At 35.5% G+C, this 26,248-nt stretch overlaps 1 protein-coding gene across 3 annotated transcripts in view; it reads left to right on the top strand.

The window, feature by feature from the left end:
• Positions 1–26,248, top strand: part of Map3k2 (mitogen-activated protein kinase kinase kinase 2) — a 61,013-nt gene continuing 34,765 nt past the window's right edge. Inside the window, exons 1-2 of one of the 3 annotated variants that reach the window (XM_013521065.1) lie at positions 1–19; positions 25,436–25,503. In XM_013521065.1, coding sequence (XP_013376519.1) covers positions 25,497–25,503 — 7 coding nt within the window. In that variant the 5' untranslated portion in view covers positions 1–19; positions 25,436–25,496. Of the gene's footprint in view, positions 20–51; positions 293–25,200; positions 25,504–26,248 lie in introns of those variants that run through there. The other 2 variants (XM_013521064.1, XM_005397615.2) reach the window with 2 other exon arrangements.

Consider the following 26,248-nt stretch of genomic DNA (forward strand, 5'->3'; position numbering starts at 1 on the left):
CGGCCCCGCGGAGTGGTCGGTGAGTGCCGCGCGCGTGCGTGCGTGTGTGTGTGCGCGCGTGTGTGAGCGTGACACTGTGGGGCCGTGGCCCAGCACGGAGCGGGGGGACCCTGCTGCTGGCGGCGGCCTGCGCGCCGCTCCCGGGGCGGGGATTTCGCTGGGTGATTGCCCTGCTCGTGAGAGCGGACTTGGGCTCCCTGCGTCCAGGAGGCTGCTGGGCCGTGTAGCTGTCAGACACGTACTCTGCGGGGACTTTAGTCGGAAGGTTGCAGCTGATTCCGGGATGGTACAGGTACTTGGCTGTACGCGAAAAAGTGCTTGTCTTTGTAGTCACAGTGTGCTAATCTATTACTTAGGGTTGTTTCTCCTTCCTTTACGGAATATGTAGCACTTGGTCATACTCTGCGCCTGGGAGCTATCGTGTATTTTATTTCATTTTCCAAGTCCAGTGAGGTGGATACAGTGTTTCCCCATATTACAGATGGAAAATTGAGGCTCAGAGAGATTAAGGCATTTGCCCAAGGTCATGCAGCTGGCAATCAAGGAAACTTTGACTCACATATGCAGATGTCTTCTATTAGAACTTTTTCCATCATGTAAAAGTAAAAGTGCAAGGAAAATGAGATTGGCTATATAGTTTCTTCCTGGGCATAAATTCCAAACACTAAAGAAGACATACGTGCTTTTTGCCTGATGTCGACTGCTGCGTTTTGCTTCAGCCTTGCCAAATAATGTCCTTGATTTTTAAAATAATTATGTGTGAAAGGTGATTCTAGGCACCTTTACCCGTTTTTATGTTAGAACTGGACAGAAAAAGTTTCCTTTCTTGTAGGAAAAAAGTACTTGGTAAAACAGCATATTTCTTGAGAAGTCACAATTTCACTTTCGCAGTTTGTTCTTGATGCATACAGGGAACTCAAAGTTGAGTTATTTGAGATTTCCTTATTGCAAAATTTGTTGCTGGATTATGTGGCAATGGCAACACAGTAATTTCGTGTTGTCTTGTGCAATCTGACTTTAATGTCAAATTTAATGTGTAGAATACTGCAGAAAGTTATTTTGATGGAGTAATAGTTTTCATTTGTGGAGTGATATAAGCTAACTGAAAATTTTCATTTTAATATTGGTTGCACTATTTTTTTTAAAGCATTAGCAAAGTTTATTCAAGAAAGCAAAAGTGAAGAGTGTGTGTTGGGGGGAAGCTTGCTTTGCAGAGGGAGCTTGGACCGAGTAAAGAGAAAAACAAGGAAAGAGCAAAGACAAAAGTATACACTGCGTCTGGGAAACACAGCTTGGGCTGTCGACATGATAGCCCATTTCTTTATGATTAGTGAAAAAATAGAGCTCTTTATTAAGAAAATGGTGATAGCCGGGCATGGTAGTGCACGCCTGTAATCCCAGCACTCGAGAGGCTGAGGCAGGAGGACCGTTGTGAGTTCAAGGCCAGCCTGGGCTGCAAGTGAGCTCAAGGCCAGCCAAAACTGCATAGCAAGACCCTGTCTCAAAAAAAAAAAAAAAAAAAAAAAATGGTGATAAGTTCCCTTGAGTAATTGAAACCTCATGTAGTTGCACATGTTTAAGAAACCTATTGATCCTCAACTGATGATACGTGATTTCACAGTACTGTATATTACCACGTTGAAGAAAATTTATTGAATGTCTTGTAATGTCTTTAGGGAAGAGGCCACTTCATAGCGTTAACAGGTGTGTGGTTCACAAATTGGTTGATTGGTTAAAGATAAATATGTTGTCTTATTGAATTAGGTTGAATATAAACAACATAGAATTGTTATGTAATGGTGCTGTCCATGTGTCTGTTGTGAGAGAACTAGCTGTTAAAGGATTATCCTAAATAATTGTTTCACATTTGTAGACTGAATCATTTTAAGCAATGTTTTTGGGTGGAGTTTTCTTCCCTATTTCATTGTATCAGAGAGATAAAGCTATATTTAATAGGTGCTGTATTAAAAAGAAGTCACAGCTGGTGACACATATCTGTAATGACAGCTACTTGGAAGGCTGAGACAGGAGGATCCCAAGGTGGCCCAGCCTGGGCAACTTATTATACACTGTCACATAATAAAAAATATAAAAGCGTTGGATATAGTATAGTGTGAAGGCCCTGGATTTGATCCTGGGGTGGAGGAGAGAGGAGAAAAGAAAGAAAAAATGTCATGTTTTGCACTCTACATTTTCTACATATAGTTTTTTGCTTTGAGATTGATTTTTTTCCTTCTGAAATTGGAGCTTATGAGGTTTTCCACCCCTAACTTTTTATTATGAAACTATTTCAAGTACATACACAGAAGGTGGGAATAGTGAACACCCTCTAAATTATTTTTTAATTTTTTATTAGTACGTGTTTGAAGTACATAATGGATGCATTCCTCATGGGGAGTTGTACATACACATAACACATCTCAATTCTTTTTTCCCCTTCCAGTTCCCTTCTTCTCATTCCCTCCATCTCTTGATCCCTTTGCAAAAGCTCTCTCTCCCCGTTTCCTATTATATTTTATTTTGCTCTTTATTTATAGTTTGTTTTTTTTTCATATAATAGAAATCATGTGATATTTAAGCTAGTGTGTCTGATTTCACTTAATATTATGGTCTCAGGTCCATCAATTTTTGTACAGATGACTCAGATTTATCCTCCTTTATGGCAGAGTAATACCCCACTGTGTGTAAATACAACATTTTCTTCACCCATTTATCTGTGATGGACCTTGGTGCTGCTAAGATTTAGCTATTATGAATTGTGCTGCTATAAATATGGGTATGCATGTACCATTATAGTGTGTTATCTTTAATTCTTTCAGGAGGATACTTAGAAGGGAAAAACGTGGGTCAAATGTAGTATCTAATTTTAGTTTTTTGCAGAATTGCCATAGTGATTTCACAATATGGCAGGGTTCCTTTTCCCCAAAACCCTCTCCAGCATTTGTTGTTGTTTGATTTCTTGATGATAGCCATTCTTTCTGGAGTAAGATGAACTCTTAATGTTAATTTACATTTCTCCAATGATTAGTGGTGTTGAACATTTTTCATGTGTTTATTGGCCATGACAGTTCTTCTGAGAAGTGTCTATTCACTTCAGTTGCCAATTTTTTGCTTGGAACTTTTATTTTGGGCATCTAATTCTTTAGAGTTCTTAATATAGTCTAGATATTTAGTCCTCTATCTGAGGGATGGGTTGTAGATTTTTTTGCGTTCTGTAGGTTGTCTCTTCACTGTGTTTTCCTTTACTGTTTGATGTGATCCCGTTTGTTGATGTCTTGATTTTGTTTCAAGTGCAATTGTGATTCTGTTTAGAAAGTCCTTACCTATGCCTGTGTCTTCAAGAGTTTTACCTGTTTTATCTTCTAGCAGATTAAGTATTTGTTTTAATATTTAGATCTTTGATGCATTTGTGATTTTAATTTAGGGTATGGTGGGAGATACAGTGCTAGGTTCAGTCTTTGGCATGTAGATAGCTAATTTTCCTAGCAACATTTGTTAAAGATGCTATCTTTCCTGTAGTGTAGGTTTTTGGCTCCTTTGTCATATATTAAATAGCTGTGCCTGGGGTTGTTTCTGCATCCTCTATTCTGTTCCATTGATTCACATGTCTGTTTTGGGGCCAGTACAATTCTGCTATTAATGTAGCTAAAGTGTCACTTGAAATCTGAGATTGTAATGCTTTATGGCTTTCTTGTTGTTGCCCAGAACTGCTTTTGCTAGTCTAGGTCTCCTCTGGTTCCATATGAATTTTAGGCTTGTTTCTCTAGTTTTATGAGGAATGCTGTTGGTGTTTTGATTGGGATGGCATTAAATCTATATATCAGGAGTTACTATGGCCATTTTGACTATTGGTTCTCCCTATCTAGGAACAGGGGATGTCTTTTCGTTTTCTGATGTCTTCTTTGATTTCCTTTCTCAAGAACTGTCGTTTTTGTTATAGAGGTCTTTCACTTCCTTGGTGAGGTTAGTTCCTAAGTATTTTTATTTTTTGAAGCTATTGTGAATGATACTATTTTCCTAATTTCTTTCTTGTGAGTTCAGTATAGCTGTACAGGAATGCTATACATTTTTGTGTGTTGATTCTGTATCCTGCTACTGAATTTGGTTATTTGAGGAGCCTTTTGGTGGAATTTTTTGGGTTTTCTGTGTTGATGATCATATTGTCTGTAAATAGTGGTAATTTGACTTTTTCCTTTCCTGTACATATCCCTTTTATTTCTTTCCCTTGCCTGATTACTCTGGTTAATATTTCGAGTACTACATTGAACAGTAGTGAAATACTCTCTAAATTCAACATATTTGATACCTTGCCACTGTGTTTATAAATATGTATATAGAATTTTGGCTGAACTATTTGAAACAAAGCTGTTCATATTATGACACTTTATTCCTAAAATATGTCATCATGTGTCTTCCAAAGATAAAGACATTTTCTTATATAGATGAATAATCATCATTATTATTAATTATTTTAGATGTGGTAATTCCTTAGTATAAGCTATTATCCATCCTTACTTAAATTTCTTGATTTGTTTAGGTGTTTATGGCTTTGTACATCTTTCCTTACCAAAGAAGGATCCCAGCAAAGTATTGATTGCATTCGGTTGTAAAGTTTTTTTTGACCTCTTCTAAACCAGCCTCACCTCTCCTTGTTTTTTTTTTTTTTTGAAACAGGGTCTCATTATATAGTTCAGGCAGCGTTTGAACTCACTACAGGCATGCACCACCATGCCTGGCTCATTGCCCTTTTAAAATGACTTTTAAAAAAAAAGATTAAAATACTGTCTTTTGAAATGATTCACATTCTGGATTTGCCAGTTTTTTCTTTCACAGTGTCATTTTACTTGTTCCTGTATTCCCTTATACTAGCCTTACTGTAAACTAGATTTAGAGGGTTTGTTAGTTTCCAGTAAAATATTTAAACCAAGAATATCTAATGAATTGCTGAGTGAGGTGGTGAACACCAGTAATCCCAACACTCAGGAGGTAAAGGGAGGAGTATCATTACATGATGCTGTGTCCTTCATATTGACTACCATTAGGAGACGTAAACTGTTCAGTCCCATTATTTGTGATGCTATGTTTGATCACTTGGCTAAGATCTATTTTTACACTGCAGTTAGCAGGTAATCTGTGGCATGATCAATTAGCAGTGACATTAGCCTCCTCTCCAATAGTCTTCCACCTAATAGTTGTAGCATCTGTTGCTGATTATTGTCAGGCTAACTTTTGCGTTTCAGTGTTAGTCTTTCGTGGTCTATAGATGGACAAAACCCACAGGAATTGTAAATACTGAATCGTATGTAGCTATATTAGCTAGAATCTGATTTTGTGGGATCTGTAAGATTTTTAGTGATGAATTCAAGGTACCTGCTGTTACAAATTGTGTAAGAAAGCTGGTTTGAGAAAAATGGGAAAAGTTCAATTCCTGTCTTTTCCTGTACTCTTAAGAAGTGTGTTTAAATTTGTCTTGTTCAGTATTTTTTGCACAGAATTACCATAAAGGAAGGATAGATCTACTAAAAAATTGTCTAGTTTTGGTGTAATGGTGTGAATACTGCGTCTAGAGTCAGAAGATTTGGATTCAAGTCTTAATTTTGCCATGAATGGGTTAGAGCTGTGTATTCACTGGTAGGTCATATGCTTTGCATTCATGAGTTTTGGGGTTCAGTCCCCAGCAGTACAAATAAAAAAGAATTATGTTTTTAAACTTTACTCCATAATGATTGTGTTAGTAAATATTTATGAATAAAGAATGAATTAGTGAGTTTCTCTTGAGAAGTGTTACTTATGTTCAGAAGTAAGGCTTATTTTTATTAAGCCAAGTATAAATAAAATATATGTAATGTAAAATTATATTTCCCAGGCACTTAATTAGAGATTTAATATGTGATTATTTTAAAGTTTTCATAATAGGATTTTCTTAAGTAAAACATTCTCTTTCTCTTTTTGAGGGGATATGGCGAGACTGAGGATTGAACCCAGACCCTTTGCACTGACTTATATCCCTAGTCCTTCTTAAAATTTTGTTTTGAAATGGCCTTACTAAGTTGCCTAGGCTGGGCTCAAACTTTTGATCCTCCTGTCTCAGCTCCCCAGAGTAGTGCTGACAGGTGTGCACCACCATTCCCAGCCAACATATTTTTCTTTTTTCTTTTTCTTTTTCTTTTTCTTTTTCTTTTCTCTTTCTTTTTCTTTTTCTTCTTTTCCCTTCCCTTCTTTTTTCTTTTCTTTTTTCCTCCCGCCTTCCCTTCTTTCCTTCCTTTTTGCCTTGCTCCCTCCCTCCCTTCTCTCTCTCTCACACTCTTTCTTTTTGAGATAGGGTCTTGCTATATACTCCAGGCTGGCTCTGAACTCACTATGTAGCCCAGGCTGGCCTCAAACTCGCAGTGATCCTCTTGCCTCAGCCTGCCGAGTACTGGGAGTACAGGTATGCACCACCACACTTGGCTCAACACACTTTCTTATTAAGAATATGATTTAATTCGTGGAACAGTTTGCATGAAGTTTTTCCATATATCTCTTTTATAAATCAGAATGAATAATATCTGTGGAAATAAATATTTTCCCCTTATTCTCAGAGTGTTGTGTAGCATATATATCTGTATCTCTACCTCTATACATACACACATACTTTTTAAGAAACATGTTTGTATAATTTTGTCTTTTGTCTTGGATATCCTAGATATTTATTTGGAACATTGTTTGACTACATTTCTCATGGTGGTTCATCACAGATTTGCTCTTTAATACCTCTTGCATTGTTGCTTTTGTTACTTAACTCTTAGATTGCTCTGTGTATATTTTCATACTTTGTCTTCCCAACTTAGAGGAGGATAGGGGTAGGATCTTTTTTTTGGATTTCCTACTGTAACAAATACACTGCCTTTTGTGTAAGTGGTCAGTAGTTATCTGATTAAGAGTCATAGTACCATAAATTTAAAAAGGACTATGTGGCTGATAAACTACAGAATTTTTTTCTAAAGGTGATTTCCCCCCAGATAGAATGCTCCTATAACATTCTGTACATCTGCTTCCACCATCATACTAATCACATGCACTATAATTATCTGTGTCCTCTAGTAGGAAGTTAGCTATTCAAGGACCGAGGCAGTGTTCTGTTGATTTTAGTATCTTAATACCTAGGGACTTTCTTTCACAGTATTTGTAAAATTACTTAAAAGGTAATCCTACTAAAATCACTGATGATTTACCAAAGTTGTCTTCTGAAGGTACTGGTTCAGTTTCCTTTGTTTCTTTTTCTACCTCATGTTATTATTTTATTTAGCAAACACAAAATTTTCTACATTGTAGGCACTGATGTAAGCATTACTTTATAAAGAATCTACTTCATTTAATCCCTACGTCAACCTAGTGAATTAGTTCCTGTTTTAAATGAGGGAACTGAATAAAGCTCAGGGACTGTAAGTAACTTGCCCACATTTACACATCTTGTCATTGGTGGAGTGGGGACTTGAATTCAGGCAGTCTGGCTCCACAGTGTAGGCTTTTAACTCTGGCTTCACAGTGTAGGCTTTTAACTTATCAGGGCAGTGGAAAAACCTGACTTTATTATGTTATCATTGATTTGAGTATATACTGTATACAAGGGTGGTATATGCTTCAAAAACTTGAAGAATAGGCAACAGTTGAACTAAATTAACAAACGCTTCTCATTAACTGATTGTGCTTATAATATTTACTGAAAAAGTTAAAAATACAGAAAAGATAAAGGCAGTAAACAGGTAAGTGTATGAACTTGAGACTCAGACCTAAATGTGTTTCAGTACCACTGTTTGACCTCTGTAAACCTCACTTTCCTTATCTGTATAACAGAGATAATAGTGCCTAACTCACAAGTTTGTTACGAAGTTTAAATGGGATGATGTGTTTAGGACAATGACTACTATGTAAGTGTCTAAATGATATAATTAATCATCCACAGTCTGCTTAGACTATGAGCTCTTATTTAATATGATTAGACTGTTAGTATTCAGCTTAATAAACAATTATTAATATAGGGAATACAAATGATGTTTTTTTACCTGAAAAAAAAATTTTTTTTTTTTGTCTTTTTTGAGACTGCCTCGCTATGCAGTTGAGGCTGGCCTTGAACTCACTTTGTAGCCAAGGCTGGTCTTGAACTTGCAACAATCCTACCTCAGCCTCCTGAGTGCTGAGATTACAGGCATGTGCCACCACGCCTGGCTGAAATTTTTATTTTGTTTTAAAAGACATAAATGTGTACCAGTGTGAGTATATGATCCATCTAGAATTGTATGATTTTTTTTTTCCTTCTAGTCTTTTGCACTTGGTTCATCTATACTTAATTTCTTTTTGGTGCTAATAGGGTTTGAACTGAGGGATGCTCTACCACTCAGCTATATCTTCATCCACCTCCAAGCTCTTTTTGTTTTGAGGCAGGATCTTGTTAAGTTGCCCAAGCTGGTCTTGAACTTGTGATCTTCCTACCTTAGCCTCCTTTGTAGCTTGAATTACAGGCTTGCACCACTGTGGCTGGTTTATACTTAATTTAACAAGTTTTTTTGGTAACTGGATTTTGAGTCTTTCTAGATATTGAACTTCATTTTTGTAGAAATAGTTCTCTTTTCACATCCACAATTTTATTAGTTCATGTAACATTTAATTAATCATTGTAAGTATATAAACATACTTTGATGGGATCAATAAGTTGATGGGCTCACAAACATACTAGTTTGATAAAAAGCTTAAAGTTGGGACATGCCTGTAATCCCAGCTGCTTGAATTGAAGTTTAAGCCCAATCTGAGCAATTTAGTGACTTAGTGAAACCGTGTCTCAAAATAAAAGAATTTAAAAAGAGCTGGAGATGTAGTTCAGGCTCAGGCTCTGGCTTCAATCCCATATATATATTATAGTATATATATATATATAAATATACACTATATACATACTGTGTATATACAAATATATACTATATAATGTATTCATACTGTATATTTTATAGAATATATAATGTATGTACATATATTTGTATATAAATACATGAACTAAAATATACAATATATAACATTTTTTATTCATGTGTGTGTGTATATATATATATATATATATATATATATATAAAAAGGTTAGCTAGTGGTGAATGTTCAGTAGTTTATTGGAAGGCTATATGGTGTAAGAAAATGGAGACTTTTGGTGAATTTGAAAAATTTTTTTGTTAAGGGGTTTGGATAAGAGGAAATGTTGGCTGGAGATTTGCTCAGTGGTAGTATCACCTAGTGTACCAAGGCCCTGGGTTTGATCCTCTACCACAGCAAAAAACTCCATTTTTCCATATCTGTCATCTTCTCTCAGTATTTTCATGTCTTTAATAGTTTACTTTGCATTCTAATAATGCATCAGTCAGATTTTCATTACTGCCCACAATACCTGACACTACATGAAGAAGAGAGGTTTAATTTGGCTCATAGTTTTAGAGGTTTTCAGTCCAGGGTCAGTGTCTCCAGGATTGGCAGAAGGGCATGGTGGAACAGAGCTGCTGAGCTCATAGTGATCAGGAAGCAAAGCAGGAGAACTGTGCCCAAGAGAAGAGTCTAGGGACCAGACAAGACCCCAAGGCCATGCTTCAGTGACCTGCAGAGATACGCCTGAAATTATGCTTCACCAGTCCCATAGGTGGATCCCAAAACTAATCAAGTTGGCAGTCGAACTTAACCACCACAAAGAGCTTCTCAGGTTTGACCTCCATACCACTTCAATACTTATGTTCCTTATACTGTGTAAGACCAATTATAAATATTTCCATTTCATGAATATTTCAATTCTCATTTTAATCTCTATTATCTTGCCAGTTGGTCTCACCCATTTCATTTTTAATCTTATCCTTGTTTACATCAGTCCTAGTTCCTGTTTGGCTTTCTGTTCATGTTTCTTAAAGGCTTGTCTTCTGACATTGACATCATAAAATCATAAAATTTTTCTGTAAATTTCAGACTGTATCTTAGGAGGAAGGAGAAGTAATATTTGGGTATCTCCTGTGTGCCAGAAATGTAACCTTTTTTGTGTGTATGGCACTGGGGATTGAACCCAGGACCTTGTGCATGCTGGACAAGTGCTGTACCATTGAGCTACACCTTTGGCTCATTGCATTTTTAAACTTCACAGTAATCGTAGTAACCATGGTAGATCGTGGAAGATTTTACAGGTGAGAGAATGGAGGCTTGGAGATGTCAGGATTTTTGCTCGGAGTCACATTGGAATTTTATGTGGCTCTTCCAGGCAGAGTAAGGGTTCCTACCACTCCTGCTGTTTCTACCATCCTCACATATTCATGTTAGTATGTGCAGAATTCACTGTGGGACTGTGTGCACTGGAATTTTCTTGGGTGGGACAATATGGCGTCCAATTTAGATATATTCTTATTCCTCAGTCTTTATAATTACTAATTTATAGAGTTCAGATCAATACTTGAGTAAACCTGAATAATGTCTTTATGTACATTATAACATTTTTCAGTAGGGTAAGAAAAACTAGTCTATTTTAAATATGTTATGGGTGTTTGCCCTATTTTGATTTTAGTTTAGTGCATGATGAGAAGTATGATTCTAGGTTCAGTCTTTGGCATGCAGATAGCCAGTTTTCCCAACACCACTTGTTAAAGAGGCTATCTTTCTCCCAGTGTATGTTTTTGGCCCCTTTGTCAAAGATTGGATAGCTGAATGTGCCTGAGATTGTATGAGATAATATACTTTAAGATAGATGACTCTTTGCCATGACAGTAGAGAGATAACAAATACTGTCATTTCCATGTAGTTAAGGTTGAGGTGATACTGTGTGTGAAATATTTGGTACACTGATAGTCCACAGGTGGAAGAATGACTGGGTGGAACAGGGAGGGCTTAGAGGGCATAGGCTGGGTTTTTAAAAGATGAGTTGGCTAACTAGAAAAGAAAAAGGTAAACATTTTAGACAGCACGGAGGTAGGGTGTAGGCATCAAGAAGTCACACAGCCTCATAGCACAGCTCAGATTGGGTGTGGTGGTGCACACCTGTAATTCCAGCACTTGGGAGGCTGAGGCAGGAGGATCACCCTGAGTTTGAAGCCAACGTGAACTGCAAAGAGAGATCCTGTCTTGAAAAACAAAAATAAAATAGCACAACTCAGTACCTTTTGGCTCCTATTCCTTGTTTCTTTTGGTTAACTACTTATTATTTCTAGAGATTGTTTATGGTTAGTCCTGCTTATTTAGTTTTCTACCTCTGGACCATTAATTGTGACCAAAGTTGGGAGCCCACATTATTCATTTGGCACAGTGTAATCAAGTAAGTGGTTGGAGGTGGTGGTTGTAAAAGGCACAAGTTTCCAGAAGAACAGAGTTTCTGGAAACAGTGCTCACTAGGGGTATTACAGTCACTCCCTTTACCTGATGTGCTGTAGCTGTCCAGCGTTGGAATTCCATTTTGTTCCTAACAGTTCCCCCAAATTAAGTAGCTTTTTTCTTTGTCTGTACAGTATTACCACATTTACCAATTTCTTGTTAGCCTTTATTCTGCTGGAATCACTTTCCTTCCTGTGTATCTTAAAAATTTCTCAAATTAAGTTTGGTGGTAAACTGTGTTTGTCTTTGTCTGAAGTCTTTAGCTCCTGTTTTTGAATATTTTAGTTGTTCATGAAGATGTGGGTTGTGGTTATTTTTCTTTTCAGTATTTTGAAGCTGTTACAGTCTGTCTTCTGCTATATAATCAGAAATAGGCTATGTAATGGTTTTTAAGTTTTTTTTTTTTTTTTTTAAGACGGCCTCACTATGTAGTCCAGGCTGGCCTCAAACTTGCAGTGATCTTCCTACCTCAGCCTCCCTAGTGCAAGTGTCACCACGCCTGGCTGTTTTTTTAAATTTTTAAAAAAGTACTAAATTTTTTGCTGTACTGGGGATCACACTGAGCTAACCCTGAACTAGGGCCCCAGCCCTTTTTTATTTTTACTTTTTAGAGAGGGGTTCACTAAGTTGTCCAGGTAGAACCTGAACTTGTGATTGTCCTGCCTCAGTGCTAGGATTACACTTCTGGCTACTGCTGGCATAAAATGTATATTTTTAAATGTGGTGTTAGAATGTATACAATTGGCTTTTGTATGGAAATGTTTATACTGATTTTTCTTTTTTCTTAACATTTTACTTTTAAAATTCACTGAACATTTATTGAAAATCTTATGAAGATTCAAAGGATATCATAAAGTAAACCTTTAAAAGCACTCTGAAACCTAGTTTTAGTTGTTAACTTGCATAATTATTGCCACAATGTTTGACTGCTTTCTTTATGTTAATACTGAGGATAAATGGATAATAACTTTGGAGAGGTTCATTCTGGGAGAGGAGACATGCATATTAGTGTGATTATATAATTTACCAGCCAAACTGGGGTCATTCTGAGTGAAAGGAGAATGTTTTAATAACTATCCTGGGCATATATTGTCCTGATAAGTTAATGGGTATATACTTATCTTCCAACTCAGGTTATATGTATTAAATATGTACAGCATTTTGCATGTCAATCATACCTTAATAGAGTAATTTTAAAAAATGATCCTGAGTTAACAAAAACTGGAACTCTTCTTAACAAATTGGGATGTAAGATTTTCCCAACGTAATGTAAAGATAATTGAGAAACAAATATTCATAAGGTACCATGAAAATATTTAATATGATAATATAAAATATTATAAATATTTTAAAAATTCATAGTAAATATAAAATAATAAGTAGCACATTTAAATACTAAAGGTACTGTGTATTTAAGTAGTGATGGCAGTGATACTGTCAGTCTTGTAGGAATGAAGCATACCTACATGTTAACCTAGTCAAGTGAAAACAAGTATATAGATAAAAGCCTTGATTTTTATAAATAAATTCCAGATTGATTAGGTGGAAGGTCATGAACAGAAATAGGGCCCAAAGTGGCACTGAAGGTAATTGGAAACAGTCTTGCATACATTGTTTTGAGATACATATTAGGAGTAAACATTACTAAACAGGAGGTGAGAAAGGCATTCAGGGAATAGGCAGAAACCAAGGCCTGGGAACTAGCACGTCTTAAGGGGAAAGCATGTCTTGGTTTTGACTAGCGTGAGTTGATGTTTGCTACTGGGCTAGCTCTGTGCAAAGCTCGTGAGTTGATGTGGGAGATAGTAAAAATATGTTTTCTGCCTTCAAGGTACTTCAAAATAAAGACAGCCCAGGAACACAAGTAACCTTTTGACAGAGCAAAGATTGAAGGGGATTGTGGGACTTGTTTTGATGAAAATTGACTAGTCTTGGAGTTTTTGTTGACATTTGAGGTTTTGGCAACTTTTACTGACATCAGAGTTCTGGTTGAACTGACCAATGTATGATAATATTTGGGAGTTAAACTGATTTAGAAAATAAGCACCAGAAAGCATCAAACTGTTACCAGCAAAGTGTATGTTCAATACAAACTTTTTTTTGATGATAGCCCTGGTCATTACTTTATTATTACAGTATTTAAGGTGTAAGTATTACTCTTTAAACTTTGGAAGGATTTTAGAATTTTTAAGACATTGCTATTTTGGAAGTTAGTATTTTGTCATTTTTAAAATCTGGAGATTAGCAAGGGGGAACATACTATAAAATAAGCATGTGTTAAATGTTGGGAAACACAAACGAAAGGCGGTACAATAGTGTGTAAGAGTAGATTCCAAACAAGATTGAATTCAAGTGATGAACTTAATAAATGTTAGGTTTGTGTGTGTGTGTTTATTATATGAGGTATTCTAACTACTTTACATATATTTTCTATAATTCTTTGCATAGTCATATGAAGTAGCTGTAGATACTGTCCCTGTTTTCATCTTAGGAAACAGGCACTGAGAACCATTATTGTAATTATTGATAATGAACACTGAGTCATATTTTTGGTAAACAAATTATGACTTGTTGATTTTTCTCCTGGTGCCTGATAGAAATACAAGGGAACAATAGTCAGGGTTCATATATACTTTATACATCAGCCTAAAGTGACTTGAGAGTTTTTAAAAAACTTGTTAGCGTACTGATTTAAGATTTAACTCCTCTTTTAGGGTACTGTTGATAAAATATAGAAAAACGAAGATTTATAGACACTTCAGTGCTTCAGCATTGTCAATAGGGCTTAAAAACTGAAAGGGGGAGGTGCCCTAAGTATATGTCTTAGTTTGTTTTGTGCTTCTATTCCAGAATACCACTAACTATAAAGAACAGAAGTTTATTTCTTACAGTTTTGGAGGCTGGACCTTTCATCTGGTGGGGGCCTGCTTGCTGTGTTCTAACAAGGTGGAAGGCCTTATTGGGCACAGAGTTTCTTTCTTTTTTTTTTTGGTACTGGGAATTGAACTCAGGACCTTGCACTTGCCAGGTAGGCACTGTGCCACTGAGATATATCCTTGCCCCCTGGAAGGCCTTAGGGATGGGTTGGACAGAACACGAGATCAAATTTATAGTCTCAAACTCTTTATTATAGTTTAATCCATTAATAAGGACAGAGTCCTCTTAGCTTAATTGTTCTCTCAAAGATTTCACCTCTTAAACACTGTTGCATTGCGAATTAAGTTTCCAAGACATGTTTTTTGAGGACACATTGAAACTATAACAGTAGAGTAACTTGATTTAACAAACACTTACATAATTATTACCGTATGTCATGCCTTTTCCAAGCATTTTAAAACATTTTGTTTAATTCCTATAGCAATCTAGAGATGGTATTATACCACAAGTCTCCATATTACAGGTAAGGAAACCAAGTGAAGAGATACTAAGTCATTTGCCTAAGGTTACACACCTGGTTAAGTGGCTGTCGATTTCAAATTTAAGCAGTTTGGCTCCACAGTCTAACCTTTTATCTCCTGTACTTGCTGTCTTTAGTTTTATAAGGGAACATGACCTGCTGAGAGAAAAAATGCAGATGAGTAAGAAAGAATACATTACAGATTAAATTATATTGTTTCTGTGTAATACCTAAAAGAGGAGAAGAATCAGAATTTGCTATTTAAAGATTGATATGCTTTTAAACCTGAGCTATTTGGAAGAAAAGGAAATGGACATTTTTTAGGTAAAAATCTCTGTGTTGGACGTGTTTGTGTTTATGTTGTCTTACTCAGCACTTAAAGCCAACCTGAAACGTGGGTTTATAACAGCCAGAGTGACACACAATGACTATTACTGGGTTTTGAATCTAGGTCTCTATAGGACTCTAAAATGTTCTATGACAATCCTTTGTTTCCTAAGGAAATGTAAGAAGCCAAATTTGATTTGGCAAATAAACTACGTATTCTTTTGAAATACATCAAGAATTGATAAAACATTAATTGAAAAAATCTTTTATAAACTGCGTAAGAGAAAGGAAGTAAACATACTCTAATGATCATCAGGACCACAGAGACCACTAGATAACAATTAGATTTTTCTCTTTCTGAAGATGTGCAGGGCTGTTTACAAATGATTGTCACTTTCCATGAAATATGATTATTCAACCAGTTGAAGGTTATATATGAGATATAGTTATTAAGTTCTTATTAAAACTTAAGCAGCTTTATTGCATCTAGATAAGTTACCCATTATGGAAATACAAATAGAACTATAAATCAAAAACATAAGATTCTAAAAGATGGCCTCCAAGTATGGGCAAGGATGCTGTGCAACTTTAATACACACAATACTGTTGAGAATGTCAAATAGTACAACACCTTTGGAAAAGTCTGGCAATTTCTTTTTTAGGGGGTGGGTGAGACAGGATCTCACATGGTTTATGAACCATGCTGAGTTAATTTTGTCTGTTAGGAGGTAAGGGCTGAGGTATCTAATTGTTCTGTTACCATATTTAGAAAATACTATCCTTTCTTTGTTGAATAACCCTGGCACCTTAAAAAAAAAACAGCTGTTTGTTTCTAGATGGTCTGTGCTGTTCTGTTGACCATTTGTCTTGTCTTTTTGTCGGTACTAGATTGTCTTACTATTGTAGCTTTGTAGTAAGTCTTGAAGTTAGTGTAAGTTCTCCAACTTCTTTTTTGAATATATTTTGGAATTTCTAGATTCTTTACATTTCTGTATGAATTTTACAATCAGCTTTTCAGTTTTTACATAGTAACCAGTCAGGGTATATATCAAGATTTCATTGAATCTGTGTATCAATTGGGAATGATTTAACATTTAAAATAGCATTTATTTTAATTTTAGCTCTTCAATTTCTCTCAGCGTTGTTTTCTAACTTTTTAATTACCAGTCTTTTCAAATTTGTCTTTGTTTCATAATTTTTTATTGTAAATGGTTTGGTTTTTTTTTTTTTGGTAGCAGGAATCAAACTCAGGACCTTACTCTTGCCAGGCAGGCGCTGTGCCGATGAACTGTATCCCTGGCCCTTAAATGATATTTTAAAAAATAATTCAGTTTTTTGATAGTATATAGAATTACAATTGATGTTTGTACATTATATCCTTTAGCCATTCTAGGTTGATTTACTAATTTTTATAGTTTTTCTGGACATCCCATAGTACTTCTTCATAGATGATCACATTTTTGTGAATAAAAAGTTTTACTTCTTTCCAGCCTGGCTGGCTTTCATTTCTTTTTCTTGACTAGTTGCACTGGTTAGAACCATTTGTGTATGTTTGAATGGAAATGATGAGATTTAACTTGTTTGCCTTATTTTTGTTTTGTTTTTGTAACAGCTATATTGAGATATAATTTACCTCTTTAAAGTGTATAATTAGTGATTTTTTTATAGTAGTTAGTAACAGTTTAGTACAGTTGAGTAGACATTATCAAAAGTTTAGAACATGTCATCACAACACAAAGATACTGTACTTTGTACCCTTTAGCCATCACTTTCCAATCCTTTCATCTTCTCAGCCCTGGGCAGTCGCTAGTTTACGTTCTGACTTTATAGGTTTGTCTCTTCTGAACATTTCAGGTAATCATACAGTATGATTTTTGTAAGTGACTTCTTTCATGTAGTATGTTTTCAAGACTTATCTGTTGTCTGATTTATCAGTATTTCGTTCTTTTCTATAGCAGCATCCTATTCTATTTTATGAATAAACCACATTGGCTTATTCATTCATAGCTGGTAGGCATTTAGGTTTCTACTTTTTGGCTAATGCCAATAATGCTACTGTGAACATCTTAATATAATTTTTGTGTGTACATATATTTTTAATTTTTTGGTAGTGGAACTGCTACATCATATGGTAATTTTTAACTTTTGAGGAATTGCCAGACTGCTTTCCAAACTGGTTGCCACTATTTTCATATTTCTACCAGCATTTATGAGGGTTCCAATTTTATCCACATCCTCATCAATACTTATTACCTGTTTTTGATTATAGCTATCCTAGTGCATGTGGAGTATATCACATTTTATTTTTGATATGTATTTTCCTGATAACTAATGATGTTGAGTGTGTTTTCATGTGCTTTTTTGCCTTATGTGTATTTGCTTTGGAAAAATCTATCTGTATTTTCCGCATGTTTAAAAAAAGTGTTGTCTTTTTATTACTGACTTGTAAAAGTTCTTTTCTATCTAACCAATGTTTACCATATACTTGAAGTGACTGTCTTGTTGCCAGCAAAGAACTGAATTCTTTTTTTAAAAAAAATCGCCTGATGTGGTCACGAATGACTGTAATCTCAGCAGTTGAGAAGCTGAGGCAGATGGATTGTTGCAAGTTTGAGATCAGCCTAGTGAACTGAACTTACTGTGTAACCATAGTAAGTTCAAGGCCAGTTTGAACTGCATAGTGAGACCCTGTCTCAAAAAACCAATAAGAAAATCAATATGACTACCTCTGCCTTTATGTTTTTATTTTTATAGGAATATAGTAACATCTTTTATTTGCTAGACAAAGAGCAGTGTCCAATATAAATTTCCCCAAAACATTTAAGACTCTGAATTTCTGCCCAGTTCACAAAACCACCAACTGACACTTTAGCATGAAGAGAAAACAAACCTAACAGACTGTCAGCTCTATAGATGTTACAGAGCAGAAAACCTCCAAAAATATTATACAAGCTGTCTTTCTGGGCAAATGGAAAATATAGCTTGTATAATACTACCTCTGCTTTAAATTGTGGAGTTTGAATTTGTTTTTTTTTTTTTTTTGGTTTTTCTCCGGGACCGGGAACCGAACTCACGACCTTGCGCTTGCCAGGCAGGCGCTTTTGCCGCTGAGCTAAATCCCCAGCCCCTGAATTTGTATTTAATGAGATTAATCCTGTGGTTGGGATTTTTCTGTCATTTTTAAAATTTAGTATTTTATGGGCTGGGGATTTAGCTCAGCGGCAAAAGCGCCTGCCTGGCAAGCGCAAGGTCGTGAGTTCGGTTCCCGGTACCGGAGAAAAACCAAAAAAAAAAAAAAAAAATTTAGTATTTTATTATTATTTTTGCCTATTTTCATTGTTGCCTTTTTAGCTGTAGGTGGGTAAGAGGATTGAAAGTTTAAGCTCAGCCTGGACAATTTAGCTATTTATCAAAATCCTTTCTCAAAAAATAGGGCTGGGTATGTAGCTTAGTGGTAGACTGCTTGTGTAGCATACCTGAGATCTGGAGTACAATCCCCAAGCATGAAAGAGAGAAGAGGGAAGAGGGAAGGAGAGGGGAGGGAATAGAGGAAGGTAATGGATTGGGGATGTGGTTCAGGATGAAAGCCCTGGATTCAGTCCCCAGTACTGCAAACAAAACAAAACAAAACAAAACAAAGCAGAACAAAACATCCTTTTAAAGATGTTTGGCTTGGAGTTGTATATTATCTTCGAATGATCACAGTTAACTTTCAAGAACTATATACCATTCCATGTGGAATGTAAGGCATTTCTGTCATTGTGCTTCAGTTCTCTCTCCCTTCTGATCTTTCTTTGTGATCCTTTGTTGCATTCTGGTTATGAATTGGTTCAGGTTTTATCCTCCTTTTTATCTCTTATTTGGAATGCAGGGGATTGAACCAAGGGACTTACGCACACTTCTTTTTAAAGCCCTTGATACTAGACGTTTACTTATTTTTAATATAGTTTTATTAGTGGCTGTAAATTTTATAAAACAAGATTGTATATATCTTTTTTAAAATCAGATTGTAGTGGTACATTTTAGATATACATAATGATCACATTCATCCTGCAGAATTTGTACCTGTACATGATATAACTTGGAATTGCATATATTTTGATCATATCTATCCCCCTATTACCCACTTTATACCCCTTTTATCTTCCCTCTTATTTGCTTCCCTTTTTTTTTTTTTTTTTTTTTTTTTAAAAGCCGTGCTAACTCACAAAGTTGTATAGGCCAGGCTTGCATTTACAGTCTTCCTGTTTCAGTTCCCTGGAGTGCTGGGATTACTGGTGTATGCTACCATGCCTAGCTTCATGTCGTTTTTTTTAGATTCCACATATTAGGGAAAGCATGTGATGAATGAGTCTCATTTGTTTAACACATGATCTCCATTTCCTACCTTTTTCTCACAAACGACGTAATTTTGTTATTCCTTGTGGCTGAAGTTTTTCTTTTTCTTTTGTGCTTGAAAGATGGGTGATCCTCTTATCTTCTAGCTTACATTGTTCCTGATGGAGAAAGTTCTTGTTTCTGTGTATAAAATGTGTCTTTGAAACTGTTTCCAGGGTACTTTGGTAAGGTGTTCTTTACTTCAGTTTTCTTCTTGTGCTTTGGGTTCATCGAAGTCATAGTTTCTATCCAATTTGGATTAATTCTCTTTTTTTTTTTTTTGGTACCGGAAATTGATCTCAGGACCTTGTGCTTGCCAGGCAGGTGCTTGTGCTGCTGAGCTATAAACCTGGCCTTTTTTTTCTTTTTTTAATTGGGAATAATTCTGGCATTTTCTCAAATATACTCCCTTTCCCTGCTCTCATTTGGGGACTTGTATGTAATCAGGCTGCTTCAAGTTGTCTTAGTGCTCATCAGTGTTCTGTTCGCTTTCCCTCTAGTTCCTTATCTGTTTCCATTTTTAAAAATGGTTTTTGCTTGGAGTTCTACTAATCATTTTTTCTCCAATGTCTGATTTAACTGTTGTTAATCCCATCTCAATGTCATTTTCATTTTAGACATTCTATTTTTGCTGTGTAAAATTCCATTAAAAAATCTCCCAGCTGGGTGTGGTGATGCCAAACAAGGTAGGAGAATCACAAGTTTGATCCCACCTAAGCAACTTGGTAAAGCTTTCCTCAACATTAAAGTCTGAGGATGCTGCTCATTGTGAAGGGTTCAGTCCTCATTGTTAGAAACACATCTTCCAAGCTACTTAACGTCTTTGCTTTACCTCCTTGAACACGTGGAATAAAATTGTGTACCAATTCTGCTACTTGTGTTATTTCTAGGTCTGTTTGTATTGGTTTATTGGTTCATAATTCCAGTTCTCTTTGTACTTGATGCTTTTTGTTTAATACTACATTTTATGAATTTTAACTTGTTGGATACTGAACATTTATTTCTAGAAATATTCTTTGTTCTGAGATGAAGTTAAGGTACTTCATCCTTTGCATCTTAGTGTTAAGTTTTTCTAGGTGGCAACAGATAGGTTGATGTAAAGCTTTTTCCACTGTTGAAATTGAGTGCTTCTTGAAATTGAATGCCCAGTGTTCTTCAGGTTATGAGGTTTTCCATTCTGACAGTCTGACATTTTTCTGAGGAATCCTACATATAAAATGGATACAAGCAGGGGTTGATTACCGAGAATCTCCTTATCTTTGCAGTGTTTTGCTGTATCAGGTTTTATATTCACTAGTGTATAGCAAGTATTGGGAATTACCACAGTGTTTTCATATAATCAGTATGGAGATGCAAGTCAGTCATCATGGACTCTTTATCTTACTACTTTGCCCTTCTTAACATGTGACCAAGGGTGGAAATGGCTTATGTAGTTTTATGTAATTTGAGATTTAAAGGTGAGCTCTGTTTAGTTACACTTGTAGGTTTGGGAGTTCTTAGCTTATAGGCAGTGCTAGTTGTCATACTAGGAAAAGATGATGTCTCTCCAAGAGTCATTAGAATGAAAAAAGCAGTAGTGTGAGAATGTCACTGCAAGTGACATTACTGTGTTAACAGCGAGGCAGAGGAGGAAGAGATGCTGATGCCTTCAGGTAAGAGAGGGTGGAGAATCATGAGTACATGGCCATGGGCGCTGTCATGGGTATTTTACTTTCAGCTCCAGTATTTAAACAGCCACCTCCTTTTTTTTTGTTTTAGGGAGGCATTATCTATTTTGTAAATTATGGTTGAGATAGCACTAGCAGTATTCTTTACTGTCACCTGTAGGATATAACATCTAGCAGTAGAAAGACAGAAATACATAAAGTACAGTGATGCAAGGACTTTTGAATTAATTCATAGTGTGATGGGAAACTCCTCGTATGTTCTGAGTAGAGAAAGAACATTAATATTCCTTGACTTAGTTTTTAAAGATGGTGATTATCATGGCTGTACAGAAAATTAGTTATATGAGGGCTTGGAGTACAAAGTAAAAACAGTTTAGTTAGATTTGAAGCTGTTTGAGTAATTCAGGCAATAGATGAGTGATAGTGGTAGAGATAATATATCTTTAAGGAAAAGTGACAGGATCTGCTGATTGGACTGTAAGGTGAGAGGATAGAGGAATCAAGGATATTAATAATTATTTTTTTGTGACTGAGAAAAAAGTTTTTTTGATGAGATAGAGGAAACTGAGGAGGATAAGTAACTTTTTTATATGATGTAGTTCAAATTTTTTTCACTTGATATGATTTTAAGCTCTAGAAACTGCAGAGAGTGTAAAAGTTTTTTCCTCTGGACCAGTTAAGGGTAACTTGCTAACATTAAGTCCTATTATCCCAGACTGTTTTAGATTGTAATTATTAACAATAAAGGCACCTGCCCTCCTGTTCAGGATGTAGCCATGAAAACCAGGAAGTTAACATTGGTAGAACAGCATTGTCAAACCCATGTAACTCATTCAGGTTTTTCTGGTAGTCCTAGTAATGTCCTTTTGAGCAAAGTAGTTTAATCTAGGGTCATATTTTGCATTTAGTTCTTGTGTCTCTTTTGTCTTTCAGTCTGAAACAGTTCCTTAGTATTTACTTTCATGATCTTGGCAGTTTTGAAGTTTACAGAACATTTAGTTTATGGAGTATTTTTCATTTAGGGTTTGTCTGATGCTTCCTACTGGTTTAGTTCAGGCTGTCAGTTTGGGGTAGGAATACCACCGAAATGATGTGCTGCTCTTCTTGGTGCTACCTACTAGGTGGTATGTGATTTTAATTTGCCAACTAGTAGTGACCTTAACATGGATCATGTGACTGAACTGGGTTTCTACAATAAAAACGGTACTGCTCCCTCCTCTCTCCTGTGCTGGGCACAGAACCCAGGGCCCACAAGTGCTAGCAGGTGTTTTTCTGCCTCTGAACTGTAGCCCCATCCTGGTACTCTTTTTTTTTTTATTATTATTGTTATTGAGTATGTGGGAGGAAAGTACATTAAGACTAAGTAATTTGTTATTCATTACATGATTTAACCTACTAGTTAGAGCATTTGTTGATTTTTCTGGGCTAAATTATTAGTACCACTGAATTCTTATTTTTTATAATTACCAAAAATTCAAAGACATTAGTTGGGGCATCTGTTGGGGGAAAGGGGCCAGTAACAGCACAGGATAGTGCTATAATTTTTCTTACTACTACTTTTTTGCATTTTTCATACTTTCATGTTGTGTATTTCAGTTTTATATGTCTTAGTTTTTTTCTCTTTTAGCTGTGCATTATTTGGAAGCATTTTGCTTAATTTCCAAATGTTTGGAGTTTTTCTGTTGTCTTTTAGTTATTTGTTTCTAGATTGATTCTCTTCTGGTTAGAGAACAAGATTTCAGTTACTTTAAATGTATTGAGTTTATTTTAAGTCTCGAATCTCTCTTGGTGGGTGTTGTTCTGTGAGTGTTTGTAATATTGGGTAAAGTATTTAATGTATGTATATATTAACTTTAAAAATTTTTTATTTTAAAGAGAAAAAATAAAAGTTTCAAAACAAGATGTTAGAGTAATGATAATTAATACATTGTATAGTTATCTTTAAATTAATTACTCAGAGTACAAGATATAGGCATTTAATAGGCCAAACAATATTAGCACAAGCCTTTCTTTTCAATGAAAAGAAATTAAAGGCTGGAGATAATAGCTCAGTGGTATAAGCACTTGCCTGGCAAGCCTGAGGTCATAAGTTCAATTCCCAGTACCAAAAAAAAAAAAAAAAAAAAAAAAAAAAAAAAAATCAATGAAAAGAAATTAGTAGTGTATCTATCGTAACTATCGATATATGTATATTTTTTCTTTTCCCTTCCTTTTCTCCATTCTCCCATCCCTGTTTCTCTTTCCTTTTGGACAGTTTCTTCCCATTTCACAATATCTATTGTACATTTTTTATCTTATTTACTCTTTCAGCATCTCACGCTAGGGAGATAGTACAGTGTTTACACATGTGAGTCAGATTTATTTCATTTATGAGTATGGTCTCGAGTTGCATCCATTTACCTATAAAAGTCTCTAGTTTATCCGTCTTTATGGCTGAGTAGTACTCCATTGTATAAAAAGACCATCTTTTTTATCCATTCCTCAATTGGTGGGCATTTGTGTTATTTTCAAGATCTAGCTATTACAAATTGTGCTTCTATAAATATGGGTGCACATATATTGCTTTGGTATGATTTTTTTTTTTTTTGTATGATGTTTTTAATTCTTCTGGAAAGATACCCAGCGGGGGGAATAGCAGGGTTAAATGGGACCTCCAATCCTAGTTTTTTGAGGAATCGCCACAGTGATTTCCAGAGAGGCTGCACCAGTTTATAGTCCCATTAACAGTGGAGAAGTGTTCCTTTTTACCTACAGCCCCTCCAGCTTTTGTTATTGGTTGATTTCTTTATAATAGTCCCTCTGATACCTTTTACATTTGAGTATTCTTTTAAAGTCTAGAATTTCTATTTTAGTTTTTTATAGTTTGTTTTTCTATTAATCTATTATTTCTATTGTATCTATTTGTGTAATCATTTTCATCAAATTTTCCTTTAATTTAAAAAAATTTTTTTAATAGTTGCTTTGAAGTTTTTGCTAATTCCAATATCTAGGCCAACTCAGAGTTAGTTTCTGTTGACTGTTTAGTACTTTATCTTGTTTGTTTGTTTGCTTTGTCTTTTTGAGACAGGGTCTTGCTATGCAGTTCAGGCTGACCTTGAACTCACTTTGTAGCCCAGGCTGGCCTCAAACTCCAGTGATCCTTCTGTCTCAGCCTCACCAGTGCTGGGATTACAGGCATGGGCCACGGGCCACCTCGTCTGGCTTAACTACTACTTTATCTTGAGTGTGGGTTACAGTCTCTTTATTTACTTGCTTCATGACTTTAATTAATTAATGTTTTAGAACTAGAAAGGATAAATAATATACTGTAGTAACTCTGGAGTCTGATTTTTTTCCCCTGGATTTTTAAGAAAAACTAACTTGCTGCTTCTTGATCTGTAGAATGTTTTCCATGTTTGTTTGGCTGCTGTTGTGTTTGTATAGCTATTTTTGTCTCTTGTTTTTTCTCTTTTGTGGTTTTTTTTTAAGACCAAACTTCCTGTGGGTTGGTCCTGTGTTGCATAACTTAGGGGTCAGCCAGTGATTGAGGTTGCTCTCAGATATCTCAAGTTTCTGAGGCTTCAGCCATCTGCTGATGAATGTGTATGGATTTGAGAACATAAATTTAAGGCACTTTTGAAATGTGCTTCAATTTTTACTTTGTACCTGGCCCTTGTGGGTCTCCTTTGGACATGCCTGTAGTTTCCCAGTCAGCCAGGAATTTGTGGAAAGCCCATCTACTTATTTTATTGTTCTCTCATTCCCAGGATTTTCTCATTACATTTCTGGCTGGTCTGCCACCTTTAGTCAAGAAAGACATTATACTTCTAGGGCAACTACTTATTTTCTCCATTTGTTTTTACCCTGTTTATTTTATTTTTAAATTTAATTTTTTATTTTACTGACATTGTCATTCATTATGAGTTTACATCTTTTCTCATCTAGGATATATTATATTTGTTCATGTCCCTTTAGATTCCTGTGGGTTGTGGCAGTTACTCTGGTGTGTTCGTTCTCTCTCAGTGTCTGTGTCTGTGTCTGTCTCTGTCTGTCTCCCTTTGTGTCTGATAATGGCTCGTTTTCCTGTATTTTCACAACAAGTGTTGCGGGGTGTGCTGAACACCTGCTATTTTTCTGGGAGTTGGGATTTGGTGTGTTAGGTAATGGTGCCTACATGATAGTCCCCATGTATAAAGTCCTTTCTCTGCCCCAAAACATGTAAAATATTTGTATTATCTCTCATTAGTGTTATTTATACCAAGTTTTTTGTTTTTATGGCTGCCTGTTCTGTCCCTTACTATTTATGTTTATCTTTTTACTTCCTAAGGAAATAAAGAATGCTGACAGGAGAACCATTTTTTTAATTGCCATTTGTGAAGTTGGTTGCCATGATGGGTAAGTTCAAACTAAAATGTTTTTTTCGTTATAGTTAAAAAATAGAGTGAGGGAGAAGAAATTTTCTCTGTTATTTGTTGTGATAAGCCTTTTTATGAAGAAATTTCATGATATAGGAGATTTATATAATGTTTACATTTACTGATTTTCAGCTAAGTGACTTAGTAGTACTTGTTAGGACACAATTAGGAACATTCAGAATAAACCATGAAGATGTATTTTGATTTGTTTAGAGTCTGATGGTAAGAAAAAAATAAAATTTTATAGCAAATAGAGCAGCAGATCATTGGTGCTCAGGGATAATGTTTTAAAAGCTTTGTTAATATCCAATTAACAAAGTGGTATTATAAGTTTAATTTAAAGGTGTAGGGATGGGTTGTGGATATTCATTTTACATAGCATTTTTGTTTTCCTTCCCTCCCTCTTAGTGTTGATGGTTCCATAGTAAGGAAGAGATTAGACAGGGGAACACTAGAAAGACATTGAGCAGTGCCTACCTTATCCTAAATTGGAAAAATGGAATAAATTGCATGTTAGATTAACTTACGTCAAAGTTTGTCTTTTTCACACTTTTCCAACCTCTTCCTTAAAAAACCAGTGCATTATTTAAACACACACATGTGCTCTCATAAGCTTAAAATCTTAAATTTGCCTGTATTCTTTAGTTGGAATGGCTGTTTCACTTCCAGTATAAGTACAGTACTTATAGCAAGTATTCAAGCCATACTTCACCTTTGAAATTTCT

The sequence above is a fragment of the Chinchilla lanigera genome, unplaced genomic scaffold (assembly GCF_000276665.1).
Source record: "Chinchilla lanigera isolate Chin_1 unplaced genomic scaffold, ChiLan1.0 scaffold00058, whole genome shotgun sequence".
NCBI lineage: Eukaryota > Metazoa > Chordata > Mammalia > Rodentia > Chinchillidae > Chinchilla > Chinchilla lanigera.